At 35.0% G+C, this 19,291-nt stretch overlaps 1 protein-coding gene across 2 annotated transcripts in view; it reads right to left on the bottom strand.

Moving 5' to 3' along the window:
- Positions 1-19,291, bottom strand: part of IFIH1 (interferon induced with helicase C domain 1) — a 28,509-nt gene that overhangs the window by 3,750 nt on the left and 5,468 nt on the right. The window contains exons 4-12 of one of the 2 annotated variants that reach the window (XM_031599553.2): positions 13,874-13,936; positions 10,489-10,709; positions 9,438-9,645; positions 6,175-6,392; positions 4,544-4,660; positions 3,907-4,030; positions 3,590-3,817; positions 1,643-1,899; positions 51-200 (exon numbers count right to left, since the gene is read on the bottom strand). In XM_031599553.2, coding sequence (XP_031455413.2) covers positions 51-200; positions 1,643-1,899; positions 3,590-3,817; positions 3,907-4,030; positions 4,544-4,660; positions 6,175-6,392; positions 9,438-9,645; positions 10,489-10,709; positions 13,874-13,936 — 1,586 coding nt within the window. Of the gene's footprint in view, positions 1-50; positions 201-1,642; positions 1,900-3,589; positions 3,818-3,906; positions 4,031-4,543; positions 4,661-6,174; positions 6,393-9,437; positions 9,646-10,488; positions 10,710-13,873; positions 13,955-19,291 lie in introns of both variants that reach the window. The other variant, XM_031599552.2, reaches the window with a different exon arrangement.

Raw genomic sequence — 19,291 nt, forward strand, 5'->3', positions numbered from 1 at the left:
AAACAAAAAAGCACTTTTAAAAATAAGTTAGGTATGCAGTAAACTCCTACCTGCACCATAGCAATTTCATTGGTGACCAGACCATAGCGAATAACAATGTTACACTCTTTGATGTCTAGGCCTTCCTCAGCTACAGTAGTAGCAATAAGTAAGTTTATACTTCCACCTCGGAATTTATCAATGACTTCCCTTTGCTCATTCTGTAAATAATAATAATAATAATAATAATAATAATAATAATACATCAATATATTAACATTCAGTATTAGTTTCTGACATTAGTTTCTAGTAATGAAGAGGACTAAAGAATTTTAGCTCAATAGTTTCAGAGTGCAAACATTAGTGACTTCAAAAACTGTTTAAACATCTTTCAAGATCACAAATGAGGAGTTTCTTTTGAATATTATATGAGTTTGGTGCCATTTGTGACAAAGGAGGGAGAAGAAACCAATCTTTTAAAGGTAACTGAGCTGGGAACGTTGTAGTTGATGATCCCAATTCAGAGATGCTATGAATTTTGATAATATAGTTCTTTCTTCTATATTTAGAAAGTTTCTTAAGTAGTTATTAAGAGGTTCATATTATTTCATCTTATAGCACAGACTTCAGTACTTTGAAGTTCCCAAATACTTAAAATTGCCCATAACTGCATTTTGTTGCTCTCCACAGCAAAAACAAACAAAAAAACAAACAAGAAAAAACACTGATTATGCTCATAATAGGTAAAGAATCCAAAACACAAACTTCTGAATTAGCTGAACATTTCAAATAAGCTTGAGCAGAGCAGAAGAATACAAGCATCCTATTTGTAATATAGTCAGCTCCAAAATGTAGAAGCTATTGGATTTATGTAACGTGGTCTAGTGATTAAAGAACAAATTTTTGCAGAAACAAGCTTATTTTTGAGTTAACAATTCATGGTTTTTGTTTTTTGTTTTTTGTTTTTTTTTTTAATCTGAAAGGAGGAGAAGTAAATGAACTCTGCAGTAACATCCTTTATGCTTAAATGCTAGAGTAGCAATTTTATGGGGTGTAAAACAGAAAAAGTCTTAGCACACTGAGGCACTTAATTTTGAAAATGTTAAATTATCAGAAAGACATGTGAAGTTAACATAATGGTATGAGATGGACCAACTGTTAAATTTTCATTGTGAATTTTGGCAAATTTTCTTTCAGTGATTGTCAGGGTGAAGAGCAGATATAAAGTTGTATAAATTGATTAAATGATGATATCAGAAAAAGTCATCATTAACACTGTAGTTCACTTCATTTATCAGTTCAGCCACTAAACTGTAAATTGAATTATTTAACTATCATACTCCTTCTACTGATATTTTGTTCATTTTTTTCTTCACATGACTCACTACAACTTGTGACCCTACTGACTACATACTCCACTAGGAAACTATTGCCTTTTACTCCTACTGTCACAGAATCCAAGCACCAAAAAACCCTTGTTTCTAGTGAAAAACAAAATAAAGTATTGTTATTCATCTAAGGTACAGCCTCTAACTGTAAGACGCTGGCAGATGAGAAAGCAGAACTCTGGACTCCAAAATGCAGTCCTTTGTACTAGTACTAAAAAAGAATGTTTTCTCAAAATATGTACAAGATTTTAACACCACAGTGAATATTTCTGTACCTGTGTCATAGGTTTAGTTTCACTATTGTGTCCAGCACCAATAAGATAATGAGCTTTGATTCCCACTTCTTCAAATTTTGGGTTATCCATAATCCAGTGGTATAGAGCTAAGGCACTTTGTCGAGTCTTCGTGAAAATAATCCCTCTTGATTCTTCAGTCTTTGTAAACTCTTCCATTAAAGTGTTTCGGAGCTTCATTAGCTTCTCATTGTCATATTCTGGCTTTCTAGCCAACTCTTTCAGTTGTTTCTTTTTTGCTTTAAAAACAGTAGATATGAATTAAGAAAAAGTAACCAAGTAAAATAAAAGCTCTAGAAAAATTCAGCAAGAGCAGCTTTCTTCTCCCAGCATGACAAATTCACATCCAGTTCAAAGAACTGTGGCATGTTCATTTTTCCATGTTCATTAAAAAAAACCATAATAATCAATCAAAATAAATTACCATTCACTTTTAACGTACACTTTGCCTACACCTTGTGTTGAGAATATATGAAAGAAAAACTGCTACATACCAAGACTAGTGCAGAGTTAACTGCGCTCTACTAAAGAGTTAAATCACAGCTTACCATATTTGATAAAGTTTAAAAATAATTGAAAAAGTCTTACTTGGAAAAACAGATCAATATGCACAGTCATCAGTGCTGATATTTTCCATATACATTTAGACATAATTTGTCCCTGAGAAACTCACAAAAGCAGGAAAACTTGTTGGAAATCTGCAATGTTATACGTGCCAGGATTGTTGCATTCTTTTCTCTATTGAAGCTTTTATAGACATTTCAGCATGTTCAATGAAAGGTTTGGTGGATGACTCTCTTACACAGGTATTATTGCCCATGATCAGGGAGGATTCATCGCACTTTCTTTTTTTAATTTAAAAAATGGTCAAATGACCTTATAAACACAACAATAGTACTTAAAGACAGAGAAAGGAGAAGTCTTGCATTGACACGACAACCACTTGCAGGTTATTGTGTGACTAATCCACCTTGTCCAGTGAAATGCTGCAGTAAAATCCATTTTCTTTTGCACCACTCAGAAGCCAACCTAACTCCTTATCATTGTAAAGGCAGTAAGAGAAAAAAAAAAAAAAAAAAAAAAAGAGTCTGCAAAGATTACAGCAGGAAGGACCACATAAACCCTCACTCCAAGATGAATGATTGAAAAAAAATGGCAACTACTTTTGGCCTCTGAAATTTAGCCATCTGTTTAATTGTCTCAGTAACAGCTCTACTTGAAACTTCCAGTCTCCTAGTATGTAGTGAAATGTTGTGAAATGTTGGTAGAGAAGGCTGTTTAAAAAAAAAAAAAAAAAAAAAAAGCCATTGAACCTTACTTTCGTTCCATTTGCACAAAGTTTTGTCCGTCAAGAGTATATAATGGAATATACATTCTATCTACCTGTTAGAACATCCTCAGGGACATTTCATTGGAAAAAAGAAGAGAACAATTTTTACTTAGAATGAGCATAAAGGAAGTGTCCTTAGGCCAAAACTGAAGAACTTCTACTCCATGTTTGGACATATAAAATCACAGAATGGCTTGGACTGGAAGGGCCCTTAATGACCATCCAGTCCCAACCCACTGCTGTGATCCCACTAGATCAGGCTGCCCAGAGCATCCTCCAACCTGACGTAGAATGCCTGAAGGAATGGTGAATCCAGAGTTTCCCTGGGCAATCTGTGCCAGTACTCTCTGAGTAAAGAATTTGTTTCTAAAATGTAACCTAAATCTCCCCTCTTTTATTTTAAAACCTTTCTCCCTTGTCCTATCACTATCAGACTGTGTAAAATCACACTGTGATATTTAACGTACTTTGTACTTTATGAATTGAGACATTCACGTATATTCATAATAAATAACAGTGCAATTTTCTATGAAGTAATAATCAATGGGCACATGCAAATTGATTTCTAATATTTAAAATTACCACGTATTCTAGCTTACCATGAAATAAACCCATTAAAAATTCATCTGTTTCATCCTTTTTCGATACTAATGGTTCTTCATCATCGTCACTCCCTGCTGTCTTCTTCCTTTTTAGCTCCTTATAAAAGTTATTTAGGTGATTGTATGCATCAACCATTCGAATGGTATCATTGATTTGCAGTGCATCATTGTATTTCTTCAAGTGTTCTGCACAGACACGTTCCTTGCGTTTTTCTTCTTTTGCAGCTAAGGGTTAACAAAATACAGAAACACATTTAAAAATTCCAAAAACAGCAGATAAACTCAAAGCCAAGGTGCTTTCTCTGTGCACTTACCTTTTCTCTCTTCCCTAATCACCCACTGTTCATACGGCTGAGATCCAAACTCGGATTTTGGATAGAGCTGGCAATATTTTTGAATATCTTGCATGATCTCAATAATTCTTTCTCTAAATGGATCCTACAAAGAAATGGATTACTAAAGTAAGTATTTTCTGGCAAGAAGAAACACTGGACCTACCTATTCTAGCTGATACCAAATTAAAAAAAAAAACTTAAAACCTAAAATATTAAATTCAAAGCCAAGTAAGGTTGCTACTACATTTACAATCATCAAAAACAATAGTACAAACATCATAAAAATTTTGCTGTGAATATTATATTTTTAGCATGTATAATGTCAAGGACTCTTGATCTTCTGAACTATAGAATCAAATATGTAAAATTTTAGTTTCTGTTTCACTTTACTAATACTTTTCCATTCAAATGAAGGAAACACATTAAAAAAAAAAAAAACAAAATATATTCAAATAGTGCTATGCAACACAGCAGATCTACAGCAAAACATTAGCAAGAATCACAGAATCACGAAGGTTGGAAAAGACCCCACAAGATCACCCAGTCCAACTATCCACTAAAAAAGATTTTGATACCATCCTTTGAAAGGGAAAGTGATTTGTTTGATAAAACATACCCTTCTTTTGTCATCTGCAATCACAGTCTTCTTAAATGGATCCTTCACCTGATTCTTCAGTTGGGAGGCATGCTCTTTAACAGTCATGATTCTGCATGCATCAAGATTGGCACAGATCTGTAAGAAAATAATGTGTATTTTTGTTTGGCTTATTTAACATGAAAAATGCGTTAATACAACATACCTTCTCAATTATATATTGATTTTTTTTTTCCAGAATTTTCTGCATTTTTTTCTTATTAGAAAGGCAAATTCTTTGAAGAGAATTTGAGAATGAAAAGCAAGTTGCTTTTACATTTTAGGCCAGAAGTGATTCTTTCACATAAGAAAATGTTTGCAGATGAGGGTGCAAAGCAGGTAATTTGAAAAGGAAAATATATCACCAATACTTCAGAAGAAAATATGTTACACTACAAAACAAAATTAATAGAAACAATAATGAAATAGAATAAAAGAAATGTCATGTTCTTATTCTAGCAATATTGACATAAATGTAGAAAATAATTTGAAATTATCTTTCTTGGAACTTGGAGAAAATTTCTACACTAACTGCACAACTGAAATAGATTTTTCAGTATTTGTTCTCTCCTGGGAAGACATATGCACATTTAAGAAAATGCTCTTTTTTTTTTCTTTTTTTCTTTTTCTTTTTTCCCCATGAAGATTTGTCTGGCTGGCAAACATTACATTGTTTGGAGCAGTAAGTATCTATTTGAACTTGCAAATTCAGATTACATTTCTTTACACAGAAAAGCCAGCATATTATCATTAGGATTTCACAGATAATCTTCCCCCCCCCCCCCCCTTTTCTCCTGGCCTGAAAGTTTTTGTCACAATATACCTCATAATTACATGTATTTCAATAGAGCATAACAGTTTCTTGCATGTCTCACCTATTCAGTTTCACATTTTGTTCTTGTGCAATTTCCTAGTCAGGAATCTTCACTGAAGCACTGTGCTAAATTCTACTTTTGTATAACTAATTTAAATCCACTGATTTTCAAGTTAAATAGTTTCTTTCAGAATCACAGCTATTTTAGGCACAGAATCTAACCAGTTATCTCCAGTCATGCGTTTAGGGAACTACACACTACTCTCTCTCAAACAGAAGCTCTTAACTATTGAAAATAAACAAATTTGTTTGGCTACCTTCATCTCACAGGTACCTTGCTTTAGCTTGTTTTTAGTAGCCAACTTCGTTTTTCACTTTCCTGCATCCACATACAAGCAGAGCTTAGTTGCTCTGGAAATATAGATGTAAAATACTGTGACCTCCCTAGGAATTAAAATATGCAGTAAATTTTAATCCAGCAATGGAATTTATTATAATTATTATTAATTAAAAAAAATATATATATATATGTTTTGTGTATTTCTTGTCTTGAATCTCGAGAGTTTTCTTCAAAGGTGCCAATCTTTTTACTTCTCAATTTATGTAAGTAGCCTTTATTTGTATAGTGATTTCCATTAACTTGTAGTGGGACAATTTGCTGAATCACTCTAAGCTGAATTCCCATGTACACATAAACAAAAAAAAAATTCAGATTATATATTTGGAGACCGATGCTCTAAAGTTTTACTTTAGCAAAATAACATTTCTTTGGTGATTTGAAAATGAAAAGGCAGTTTACTTTCAGAATATGTTCTTCAGCTTTCGGGTTGGTTTTTGCACCACCGACACCAGGTGAGGCTGTAAGTCCCAGAATCTGAGGCTGTGGAATCAAAGGTTTGTTTTCTTTTGCATTCTTTCTGTTCTTGATCTTATCTTTTAAGTAACGTCGCATGATATTGTTGTAAACACCTTCCTTTTGAGTGTGATGGCACTCATCAATAATGATGAGTGAAAAATCTGGGGGAAAAAACAAAACAAAACAATTTTCTTCCAAATGTAAAATTGTTTGAATAAATCTTCTTACAGACAACGTTGAACTGATTGTTTATTTGAGTACTGATTACATTAGAATTTTTGAAATATTTGAGTAAGAAGTGGATGGACAATGTAAAACCGTGCCAATATATTTAATGAACTTTGGAATCCTTTCTGCACTCTTGATGTGCAAAGTAGTTTTACATTTTATGTAACGTAGAAAGCTTTTCTGTTTTTGCAAAACCAATCTAATGGCATAAGAATTTCAGATATTTTTAATAACCACTATAACAAGTAATAATCAGTGATAAGAACATACTTTAGTTCTACTCTGTCCTATCTTTCTTATGCCTATAGGCATAACCAGAAATACGTGTGACAAAACATATTACCTGTCTATGCAAATGAACAAAAAATGATAGAAGTCCTTCAGGTATTCTAGAAAGTCATGTCCTGGTCAAAATATAATTTCATTTTATAGACACACAGAGATTGTCTCACTATTCCTGTCCAAATGACAGACATTACTCTATGGATGTGTCATTGGAAATAAAACAGATGGCAAGGGCCCTACCTATCACCTCTCCTTTGCAGCTGAGGAAACTGATGAAAATTCAGACAAGGTTTCAGTACTTTTTAGTCAGATCATATTTACATGCAACAGGTAGAGTGCTATATGATTTTTAAAAAATTAATAATATTTCTTGTTTTAAATATCTCAAAAAATATAGAAAACAACTCATTTGTCTATTTATATATGCAGATACTGAAATATATTTCAATGTTCTGATTAGAAAGACTCGTGAATGCTGTTTCTCTAGAGCAAAACTGATTTATGGAACTCCTGACCTTCACAATTACACAACAGTGTGTTCACAGTGCTGCATCACTATAATTTTTCAGCAACCAGCAGCAGAATTTGGAAACTAATAGAGAGAACATTCTGAATCGACTTTTCTGTGGAAAAATCTAATAACTTTGTCTGAGAAGAACATGAGGAAATGTGGAAAGTGAACAAGGGAAATGTTGTTTAGATGTTAATCCAGAGAGTACACTAAAAGTGTCACTTTTTGTTATTTTGTTAACAAGGAATTACTTCAGCTGATTTTGACCATTATGAATTCCTTTTATTATCACAGAAAAACAGAATCACAGAATGTCAGGGATTGGAAGGGACCTCAAAAGATCATCTAGTCCAGTTCCCCTGCCAGAGCAGGAACATCCAGATTAGGTCACACAGGAATGCATCCAGGCAGGTTCTGAATGTCTCCAGAGAAGGAGTCCCCACAACCTCCCTGGGCATCCTGTTCCAGTGTTCTGTTACCCTCACTGTGAAGAATTTTTTTCTCATATTTTTATGTGGAACCTTCTATGTTCCACCTTGCAGCCTATTACTCAAGAAAGACCTGACACATCTTACTAAGGCACTGGTACACACAATTTAGAAAGTCCACAATGAACAATGAACTCAGACCTTGGTAAAGAGTGTGAACACTGGATAAAAGGAAATTAAGAATGTCCCTTTCATTTCACCTGTGCTATATGTAAGGCAGACCTCAGTGGAAAAAGATGAACATAAGTATGAACAGAAACTAGAAATAAAATACGTAAGTAATTAGCATGGTTTACACAGGCTGCAAGTTAACAAAATTGTAGCCTTAAAAATGGAATTGGCTCTATTCAGACTTGCTTGGTTTGGTCCAGCTGAACTTGCTAGCACAGTTGTAATAACACAGGAACATGGGGGTACTGTTTGTGAGGCCACCTCAGTTCTGAAAGAAATATAATTCCCTATAAAGGAGACTTTGCAAAGTGTGAAACCTATTAAAACAAACAAACAAAAAACATGATGATACAGGCTGCTTGGGACCCAATTCAATTCTATCTGGTAAGTAGTTACTGTAGAAATGTTCTGGCACCTCTATACCTCTGGCATTCCCAAATGACTTAGATTTGTGAAGGCGTATTCAGGGATAGTGTAAAGAAAAGAAATAAAAGAAACTCCGTAATACTCTACCTAAGTTAAAAAAAAAAAAAAAAAAAAAAGACATTCTGAAGAAGGGGAGGCAATTCTGGGATACCTAAGGAACTCTGTAGGAGCGGGCATGGATAAAGCAGTACTCAAAAAGCACTAGGCACTGAGATACCAGCTGAAACCTCATGTTTGATTGTTACAAAGACAGCAGAGAAACAATTTCTGTTGTACCAATTCTCTTTGGACTTGATGATCTTTAAGGTCTTTTCCAACCTGAGCAATTCTATGTTTCTCTTATTTTGAAATCCACAGTTCTCCCCTCAGCTACACCCTTCTCCATCTAGAAAAAAGTTACCATTTGCAGATAGAGGGAGATCTTAACTTTTCGCAGAGAAGAGCCATTGCAGCCCAAATCCTGAAGCAGTGTTTTGTTCCATCATACATACATAATAACATATCCTTTCTGATCTCCCAGTCATATCTGCCACTTTAATTCTTTGGGTGAATAATTTCACTCAACTCACCTTATATCTTTTGTTTTCGACTTCCTTAAACAGTTGTAGAAGACACTATAAAACAGCCTGAATGTAGTTAGAATTAACCCTACTAATGTTAGCAAAATTGTAAGATTTTAAAGAATGCAATTTTTATAACAGATTGACTTCTTTCTTGTGTGTCACTGTATTTCCCAAACTACTTACTACATATGTATTTCTAGTAGTTTTTTCTAAATCCATTTATGGTCCCTGTACGATGTAATTCAATGCTCTACTAAGCTCAGAAACAGCAATCAGTAGAGCTTATTTGCATGATGTTGTACTTGAGCTATATAAAATGGGAAGTACAAGTAAATGCAAAAGTCTAATTTGGCTTGAAAAACCTGCATGCTCATTATCTAAGGTCTGGTTTTGACTCTCAGAGTACAGCTTGCATTTGTACAGTCAACTGAAAAAAACATTAATTACTGAATCTGGCACACTTTTAATCTGCAGTTTTCCAGAATAGTCATACTTTCAGCCCTTCTGTAAAAATGTCAGAATAAAAAAACTTGCCTGACAAGTGGACACCTTCATCTTCTTCAGTGGCATTTAGCAGTGAATTCTCCAGGATCTGTGCTGTACAAATTATGACATCATTTCTTTTGACAACTTCAGGAAATGAGATTTTCAGCTCAGAATCACCACTTAAACCAATAACTTGATACCAGCGTTTCAGGAATGGATTAAACTCCTTTCGTAAATGCTGTTCCACTAACGGTACCTGAGAAAAACAGTTTCCAAAGAATTTAAATCAGAATATACATAGATCTAAAAATACATGCTTATTTGCCACAGATGTTAGGTGAGTGTACTCTGTGTGAAATATCCTTTTTTTTTAAAAAAAAAAAACTAAACATCCCCTTATTCACTACAGAGTAGGATATAAAAAAAAAAAAAGAGGAAAAATAAACACTAAAAATCCACAAACCAAGCCCTCCCCTGCAACTGTTCTTATGAAAACTTTCTGACCCAAGAACTTCAAGAACTTTAGTTTAGCTGTGTCTTAGAAAGAACAAACTATGCATGCTCCAGCTCTTCAGCTGAGCTTATAACATACTGTCAATTCCATTCTTGCGGGAGAATATAGATATCTTTTAATCTTTAAAGGAACTTCTTAAATGCATTTAAATACTTCAATATTATAATAAGAGACATTTAGTTCAGATTATACATGCTGAATTTAGCTGTAAACATTACAGTAGTTATCAGAAAATCTGACAAGATATTACTTAACAAGTGCAACTCCTTAGATGGCCTTCATTATTAAGTCCAAACACAGAATGTGAAAAATTTATTTTTAAATGTTATTTTAATTAATCCTAACAATAATAATACTTTTTATCAATAATGTAGTTATTAGGACATAGGTAAATTCCCACTTGCACAGGAGTAAATTAAAATAATTAATGTTTGCACCCATGCAATGGAGATGACAGTCTAGGGCTGTATAACTTCAAACAAGCTACATCTGCAGAAGTTGGGAAATGTATTTACATTCACTTTAGAAGTTTCTTACTAACAGTGCACAAGGTTTGAAAAATACTATTTTTAAAGAGATCAATACCTTATTAACAAGTACTATAACTTTTCCTGGCTCTGATGCTTTTTTCTTCTTATCCAAGTGATCTTTGGTAATGTAAACAGCCACTCTGGTTTTGCCACTGCCTGTAGGGAGACATATTATAATATTCTCCCCATTCAGTGCTGGTTTTGCAACTTCCATCTGGTAATCTCTCAGGGTGAGATCTGGCTCAGGTGAAGCTCTGCCCTCTGCTTCATCTTCACCTAAGGGGTACAAAGAAATTTAAATATCAAACAAGAGCCATTTATCAGAACAACAAACAGGTGAAAAATGTAAAAAATGTTAATTTACTGTGAGATCCATCTTATGAATAAAGAGAAACATGGCATATGAGCATAAGAAATGCTGTTTTGTGGACCTGTGCAACTCCAGATCAGAACTGCTTTACATCCACCCATCTATCATGGTAGGTGGAATAAGCCACTGTACATCTTCACTCATGTACATTAATATGTTTTCTATCATGTATGAATTCAAATGATACAATTCAGTACACTGAAAACAAACAAGAAAAAAAAAAAGTGTTGAGAGCTGCAGTTTTTGTAATATAGGCAATCTTCTGTGATGCTCTTATTTAGTTTGTTGCAAGTGAACTAGCTTTTTAAATATTTTCCAGAGGAATTAAAAAAAAAAAAAAAAAAGATGGATGGAGCCTTAAAAAGAAAATACGGGGACTACTTAAAAATTGATGAAGACAGTCATAAAGTATAAAGATCAAATAGATGAAAAAATTCAATTGCCCATACAAGATAGAGCTAACTGCAGAACATGACCACCTATTCATGGTAGATTGCCCTGCCTCCAGACTCACTCATACAAAATTCAGTCTGAGCTGATCAATAAAAGGCCATGCACATTTACCACCCAAAGGCAAAACACTCCATCAAAACACAAAATGTAGTGGCAGAGAGTCCAGATTTATTGTTCACAGGTAAAACAAACAGCATCCAAAGGTTAAAAAGGATGCCACTTAATTTCAGGCAGTGAGAAAACTCTGTCAGGTCTCTGAGCTTATATATTTTTAGGAAGTCAGAAATCATATATATGACTATAAAAAGCATTTATTTCAGTGTAGTCCTGGGCATATTTTCTTTCTACAGTTATGTTTAAATTTGCCTGAATGTGTACCATCCTCAGTGAAGAAGAGGCACAAATTCTACTAGACTAAAAATGAAGATAAAACCCTGTGGCTTTATTTCCTGATGATACTAAATGAAGAATCATGGGGCTTTTATTACCACTGATACATCACACACAAAAGAAGTGTTTTTCTAGTACCTCTTATTCCACTCAATAAAATTAAACTAACAAGAAGTAATGAAGCTTGATAAAATATTGATAAAATATTGCTGATGGAAACACCTGAATACCCTTCCTAAGTGTTTTTTGCTTGTTTTGCCTTTTAGCGTGAGTGCAGTACTACCTGGAACACAGGGAAATTTACACCAGAGATTACTGGCTGTCACTTATCTGACTTCTACTACTCTCTTTTGAGGAAGAATGTTGTTTGCTTTCTGGTTGACTAAATCCAATAGTTCAATCATATTGAAACTAGCACTTTATCACCCATCTGTTTGGTTAAATTTCAGTATCCTAACATCCTCAACTAACTGTCTATGCCTAAAAAATATTTAACTTATCTGCCTCCTACTTTCCTCAGCCCCTGTTAAGATAAAGGTAAACACAGAAATCTTTTCATAGGATATGACTCCATTAAAGAATTTTAATCATGCACAGTATAACTTTAGAGAAGCTGTCTGCCTTCATACAGTGCTCATATAAACTGCTGCTCTAGCCTAAAAGAAACATAATAATTATTCTTCTATTGTCCTAATTCCAACACTTTTCTTGAGTGGAAAATGATACTTGCACTGCAACTAAAACCACATGATTATTTGCTTTAAAATCTAAGTCCCATCAGTGCAATTAAGATGCTACATAAACGTCTCCATTAATACAAAGCCTCATGGCAAAATTTCAGATTATAAAATCCATAAATATCAAAAATTCCATCTTTATCTCCTTAGTAATTTTTCTCATACTTTTAAAAATGAGTTTACTAGGCTACAATAAAAAGCATTTTTTAAATATTTTTTTAAAAACCCAAGTGTAAGCAGAACAAACAGAAAACAGTAGGTTAAAAAAAAAAAAAAAAAAATCTGTTCTGCATTCTTCACATAACTGTAGGGACTTATTTTTTTCTACTGGACTAGTGGATGTAGCCAATGCCAAGTTCACTTAACAGATTTTTCAGAGAAGTCTTAAAGGATGGTGACATACATGTATGTGTGGACATATATCAGTAGTCTTTTTAAGCTCTATCAACTGATATTGTGTGTTTGACCACAAAACAGAGGTTCCTGACATTTCATGTGACACAGTGAGGAAGAAGTCCGACATGAGCGATGACTTACCTCAGCTGACACAAAAATGCAAATTATACTCCTTAGAGATAACAATATATAGAATAAAACCCTATCTCTAGGATAGCAATTCAGATTTGATATGCCTTGAATTTTCTGAGTACTCGTAAAATACATTATTTTTAATATTAAAAATGGTTGAAACTATTTTTAAGCATTTCCAGTAAACACTTTGCAGGCATATGATATATAACAATTACATTGACCTTATTGGCCTAGTACTAGTTTTTTTAGTCAGAGTTTGCTCATCAGGCACACAGATCTTTCTTAATCCTTGTACAAGACACTGACTCAGAACAAACTTTGTAAATGCTAGAGTCTAAAAGACAACTGATACTTGAATTCTGTGCAGGCAAAAACTGACTGCTCACAGTAGTGGCCAGCTGTAAGTGCATTCTGCCTGAGGTGCATTGATTAGGTTGCTTTTACAAATAGTTCTACTAAATTGTTTAGGTCCAAAGGTTCATTATGGTTCTTGCAGGTACCTAGGAAATGCTTCTCCTCACCTATAGATGCCTCTAAAACCTGTCCTATTTATTCTCTTTTACTGCCTCATGCAGGAGCCAGGCACAATTTAGCTTCTGTTAGAACAAAAAAAGAAGCATATATACGTAGCTGTCTCTGTACAGACAACCACGCTAGATTACTTCTGGAAGTTCCTTCTAGCCTATGTATTTCTATTCTGCATCACTGACCATTTGTACGATGACACCTCAAAACCTGCTCAGAGGATCCCATTAAATTAAGTCTTTGGGGGCCAGAATTTAAGTTCAGAGCCATTGAACTGGTACCCGTTTTCCAACAAAATAAGAAGTTTGCCACCTTAAGTTTGTTGCTGGAGTTCATACTAAAAGTTTCCATCAATTTTTGTTTTAACCCATTCACAGAGTGCCTGTGCTCCAGAGCTTATTTTGCAATCACCAAACAACAGAAAAGAAACTTACCTGAATCACTGGTTGTGCTGCTCTGGCCCAGATTTTCACTCAAGTTACTGACATTTGCATTTCCTACAGCAACAAGTGATTCTAAGTGAAAAACAGAAACAAACGTGGTGCAGTATATTTGCTATACAAATATAAATAGCCAATGGGCGTAATTTGCTCTCTCTCTCTCTTAGTTGTCAAAATAGGCTAGACAAATGTCTGGAAGGGATGGCTGAGGTCTAATTTCCTTTCTTACTGAAGAAAAAATGGAGCGAAAAATAAAAATCAAAAATACTGCAGAAGAAAGGCTCATGATTAAGTGTATTCAGCATTTATTTTTTCCTTGTATGAAAGTAATGTACGTGACCACCTGCACAATCACTTATAGTCATACATTTCTTTTCAGAAGAGGGTCAAGAATAAAAAGAGGAAGAATAATGTATTAGATAGTAGGACATGCAGTGCTGCTAACTGAAGACAAACATTCTATTTATGCTGCACATGTTGTATTTGTAGTAGAAGAAAATCAAAGCCAGGACTGTGATCTTTTCTAAAAAAAAATTCTTGTTTTTTTTTAGAAACAGGTTTTTCTTCATAAAACATAAAAAAGCACGAATTATAGCTCTCAAGTAAAGAAAAGTAGAGGGATTATTATTATGTCCTCTGAAGCCAGAGACAAAAATGCTGTTAACTTTACAGAAAACTTGGACGCCGCTGGAGAAATACAGCAAGTTTTCTGTTGATATTCTAATGTTAAGCTCTCCCTCTACTGGGCAATCGATATATTGCACAGATAATTTTTTTAAGCCACACAGGCAATTCATACAGATTTTTGAAAACTCAGTCATTTTAACATCTGAAGAGATACACAATTCTACTAGAAAAATCTTCTGCAGAGACAGACTCATCCTGCACTGTTTGTCAGCTTACTTGTTTCAGAGTGCTGACAGCACTCTGAAACTCAGCTCATATTGTGCATAAGCAGTAATACAAGCAAACTATTTTCGGCCATGGTTGGCATTCTGGGCTGCAAGCACACACATTGCTGGCTCATGTTAAATCTTTTATCAACCAACATTCCTAAATACTTCTCCTCACAGCTGTTCTCAAGCCATTCTCCACCCAACCTGTATTTGTGCTTGAGATCACCCTGATCTCAAGCAATGCAGGACCATGCACTTGGCCTTGTTCAATTTCATGATGTTGGCATGGGCCCAACTCTGAAGCCTGTCCACATCCCTCTGGATGGCATCCCTTGCCTCTAGTGTGTCAAATGTACCACTCTGCTTGGTGTTGTCTGCAAACTTGCTGAGGAAGCGCTCGATCCCACTGTCCATGTCACCTACAAAGATGGTAAGTAACACTGGTCCCAACACTGATCCCTTAGAAACACCACTCATTACTGGTCTTGGACACTGAACCATTGACCACAACTCTCTGAGTGCAACCATCCACTCAATTCCTTATCCGGTGAGTGGTCCATTCATCTAATCCATTTTTCTCCAATTTGACAACCAGGCTGTCATGTGAGATAGTGTCAAATGCTCTGCACAAGTCCAGGCAGATGAGGTCAGTTGCTCTTCCTTTATCCACTGATGCTTTAACTCCATCATAAAAGGCCACCAAGTTTGTCAGGCATGACTTGCCCTTGGTGAAGCCATGTTGGTTACCACCAATCATCTTGTATTTATTTTCTAAGTGCCTCAGTAGGGCCTTCAGGAGGCCTGCTCCATGGTCTTGCCAAGCACAGATGTGAGACTTGACTGGCCTTCAATTCCTTGGATCTTCTTTTTTTCCTTTCTTGAAAATGGGGGTTATGTTTCCCCTCTTCCAATAAACAGGAACTTCACCAGACTGCCATGACTTTTCAAATGTAATGGATAGTGGCTTGGCAACTTCATCTGACAGTTCTCTCAAAGTCTGTGGATGGATCTTGTTGGGTCCCACGGACTTGTGCACCTTCAGGTTCTGTAGATGGTCTCAAACCTGATCTTCACTTACAGCAAGCAGATCTACTTTCATCCATCTTCTTACCATTGTTTTCTTGGGTGGTGTGGCTAGAACCCTTGCCAGTGAAGACTCAGCTGAGCACCTCAGCTTTCTCCACATCCCTTGTGACCAGGTCTCCAGTTTCCTTCCAGAGTGGGTCCACATCCTTTCTCACCTTTTTATCATTGATATGCAAATATATTTATTTATTTATTTACAAATAAATAGGTATATGAAATAGCTATGAAGCATCATCATCCATAGAATGGGCAGAAGTATTTAAGACTTTAATTGCCTAAATAAAGAATCTAGTTTCCCAGAAATCACTGCAATTGAAGGAAAGGCACTTAAAAATATATTCACAGCAGGAGCATGATTTAAATAAATATTACCTATAATTATGTAACAGATGACATTTAATGTCATCTTAAAAGAATGCACTGTCTCATAGAAGGATTGAAGAATAGAAATATTCTTTATTCTAGAATAGATATATACTGTTCTATATAGATAGAAGAAAAAGATCATTAATCACAATGCATATTCCAAGACCTGACATGCTATTGAGGAGCACTAACAGGAATTCCAGTGCTAAAAATGACACTGTTGTATCTCAACTTTCCAAGAATCCATTCAGTTAGGAAAGAGAAGATAAGACTAAAATTATATTTTTCTAATCCATGGTCTCCCCTCTAACAAGACCTACTGAAAGATGAAACAGAGAATAGGTATTCAAAAAGTATTCAGAGCACAGTTACGATCTGCAGCATGCATTCCAAAATCATCTCTCAACATAAAATTTGGTGGTAAAGAGAAATGTAGAATACTCATCTTCCAAAGGAAAGGTGGGAGAACATTATGTGATAGCAGTAGCATAGCGCTCCCCTTTTTCAGCTGTGACAATTCTCTTGAATTATTTTAAAAGGAAATAGTAGTCCATTTCAAAACCATGAAAATAAAAGGGTGATATTCTAACCGCTGCATTCAACATTTTCACTAGTTTTCCTTTACAGTGCTGCTTATACACTATAACACAGCTTAATCCACAGGAAGATCTTCAGTCACTTTGCATTAACAAATAGAAAAGCATAGACACAACTGAATGCAATGAAGAACATAGATCTATGCAACATTACTTTTTTTAGGAAGGCTTTCTTACTTGTCCTGTGCTACCTTATGTCTTAGAATAAGTTTCAAAGACTGAAAAACAGCAGTGATGTACCAAGAATAAACAGCTTAGTCATACTTTCAAATTAATGAGCAGTTTCTCCATTCTGAAGCATTAAGGGGAACACTTTGTAAGACACTACTGAAACTGCTGCTTAAAAATCAATCAAGTGGTACCACCTTATAGTAACTCCAAAGTTACTACAAATCAGATTTTCATAGAATTTTCTTGATTTCATAGAATTTACTTGTTCCAGTCAACTTCATTTTATGAAACATGTCTTGAAAAATAGAGCTGTTAATTCTTTAGAGTTCCTTATACTGGTAACAGAAACTTTAATCTATGTGTTTCATCTTCAGACCTTTCAAATTTAACTGCTTTAACACTGTATTTTGTGTATGAAATTTCTTATCTGTGTTTTAGTACGTGCAGTTATCTTTCTAAGGTTAAATTACCTACTTCTACATTTTCTTTATAATCTTAATACTCTCATACGTCTCCTTGACTCCCTCTGCCTAATCTACTGCCATAAAAGGGTCAGGGGAAGCTTTAGATATAGTGCAAATTGTAATAAAATAAAGCGATTTGAAAAAGCTTCTTCCTGTAGAAGTTTGTCCTACCTCAATAGAGAAAAGACTGGTGGTAGCATGAGGCAAAACACCTGACAACATCAACCTGTAAAGTAGGCGGTCTCCTACTCTATATGCAAAATGGATTAGGGTTTCCAGCTGTATTTTCACCTGCCTGGTCTAGAAATAGTCTTATGAGATTACAAGAGAAGTTGCAAACGAAAAATAAAGAGACTTGATTAATGCTTCTGCTTGTGTGTAGAGATTGAAGCACACTGCACTTCAAGATAGCTGAACATTAGCGCAAGTTCCTCTACAGCCATCTTCACACAATACTGTCTCCTAACAGCCCTTCCCACCTTGAATCTACGTGACTGTTTTAGAACAGATCAGAAGTGTAAATTAAAAATGAATCTGTCAGTTGTCCATATTTCATAATAGCTGGTTTGGGTTACTAGAAAAACTCCCCTCCATACATTTTTAGCACCCACTATTTCACTGAACAGATATGTTCAGCTTCACAAATTGCTAGTAAAGACTCTGCCTATCTAACTTCACTACAATTCATTGAATAAACCATAGCTTTCAGGCTAGAATTAGCTTGTGGTAGGCTACTTAACAGCTGACTGTTCTAGCTAGCTAACAAGAGTCATGCATGGGATCCCGGGTAACTGGATCTAAAGGTGGGTGGAAACCCTGCCCACAGCAGGGGTGTTGGAACTATATAATCTTTAAGGTCCCTTCCAACCCAAGCCTTACTATGATTCTGTGAAAAATCTATCTTCAGCAAAGCTACAATTAAAATCCTAGGCCTTGCCCTGAAAGCATCCAACTGAGTAAGATTAAGACTTGATACTCAGTCAGATCCATTCTAAATCATTAATAAACATTCAACACCTCCACTTTATAATGCCAAAGTATGTTCTAATGAAGGAAAAACAAGCTGATATTTCTGCTGCAGTTAATAATCCACTACTTGTTATAAATCATAGTGATATGCTGTTAAGAGCACACTAAACAAAAAATAAACTACTATTGAAAGACTGCAGTTTTCAGAGCCAAATTTTTCTTGATGTTTTCATGTTTGACAAAAAAAAAAAAAAAAAAAAAAGAGAGAGAGAAAAAAAGAGCAGCCTTAGCTGTCTTACTCCTTTGGCTGAGTAAGCCCACTAAAATCATTTCAGGCAGGATTTATCTCAGTTTTAACTATTGTTTGAGCTGCATCTGAACTTGTAACAGATATGAATGGTTCCTTAATCACGCAACATATGTTGGAATCATCAGCTCCCAGTTATATCTGGGAATTGCTGCTGGTTGTTGCTACTGTTCATAATCAACTCCCTAGGCACATTTTTATAAGTGGATCCATATGAACAACAGGCCATGAAAATTTCTTGGCACGCCCTCCTAAGCCAGTCTGTACCAAGCCAGCAAATTGATTCTGAACTAGCTCCGTCTAGTTACAGTAGGTAAAGATTTTTTCATACCTTTCAGATCAATTAGTTCAAGTACAGCCATGTTTTTGTCCTAGAGCAACTCCATTGAATTGAAGTGAGCAAATTTAAAGAACCGTCCTCCAAAATTATTGATGACAATGATAGGAAGAAATGGAAATTACTGCTTCCAAATAAACAATTTTTCCATTCATTCCCTTTGACAGTAGCGTATGTTCCTGATTTTTTTTGCGCAAGATAAGAGCTAACAAACTGGGAA

This window comes from Phasianus colchicus, chromosome 7 (assembly GCF_987193195.1).
Source record: "Phasianus colchicus chromosome 7, bPhaCol1.hap1.1, whole genome shotgun sequence".
Classification (NCBI taxonomy): domain Eukaryota; kingdom Metazoa; phylum Chordata; class Aves; order Galliformes; family Phasianidae; genus Phasianus; species Phasianus colchicus.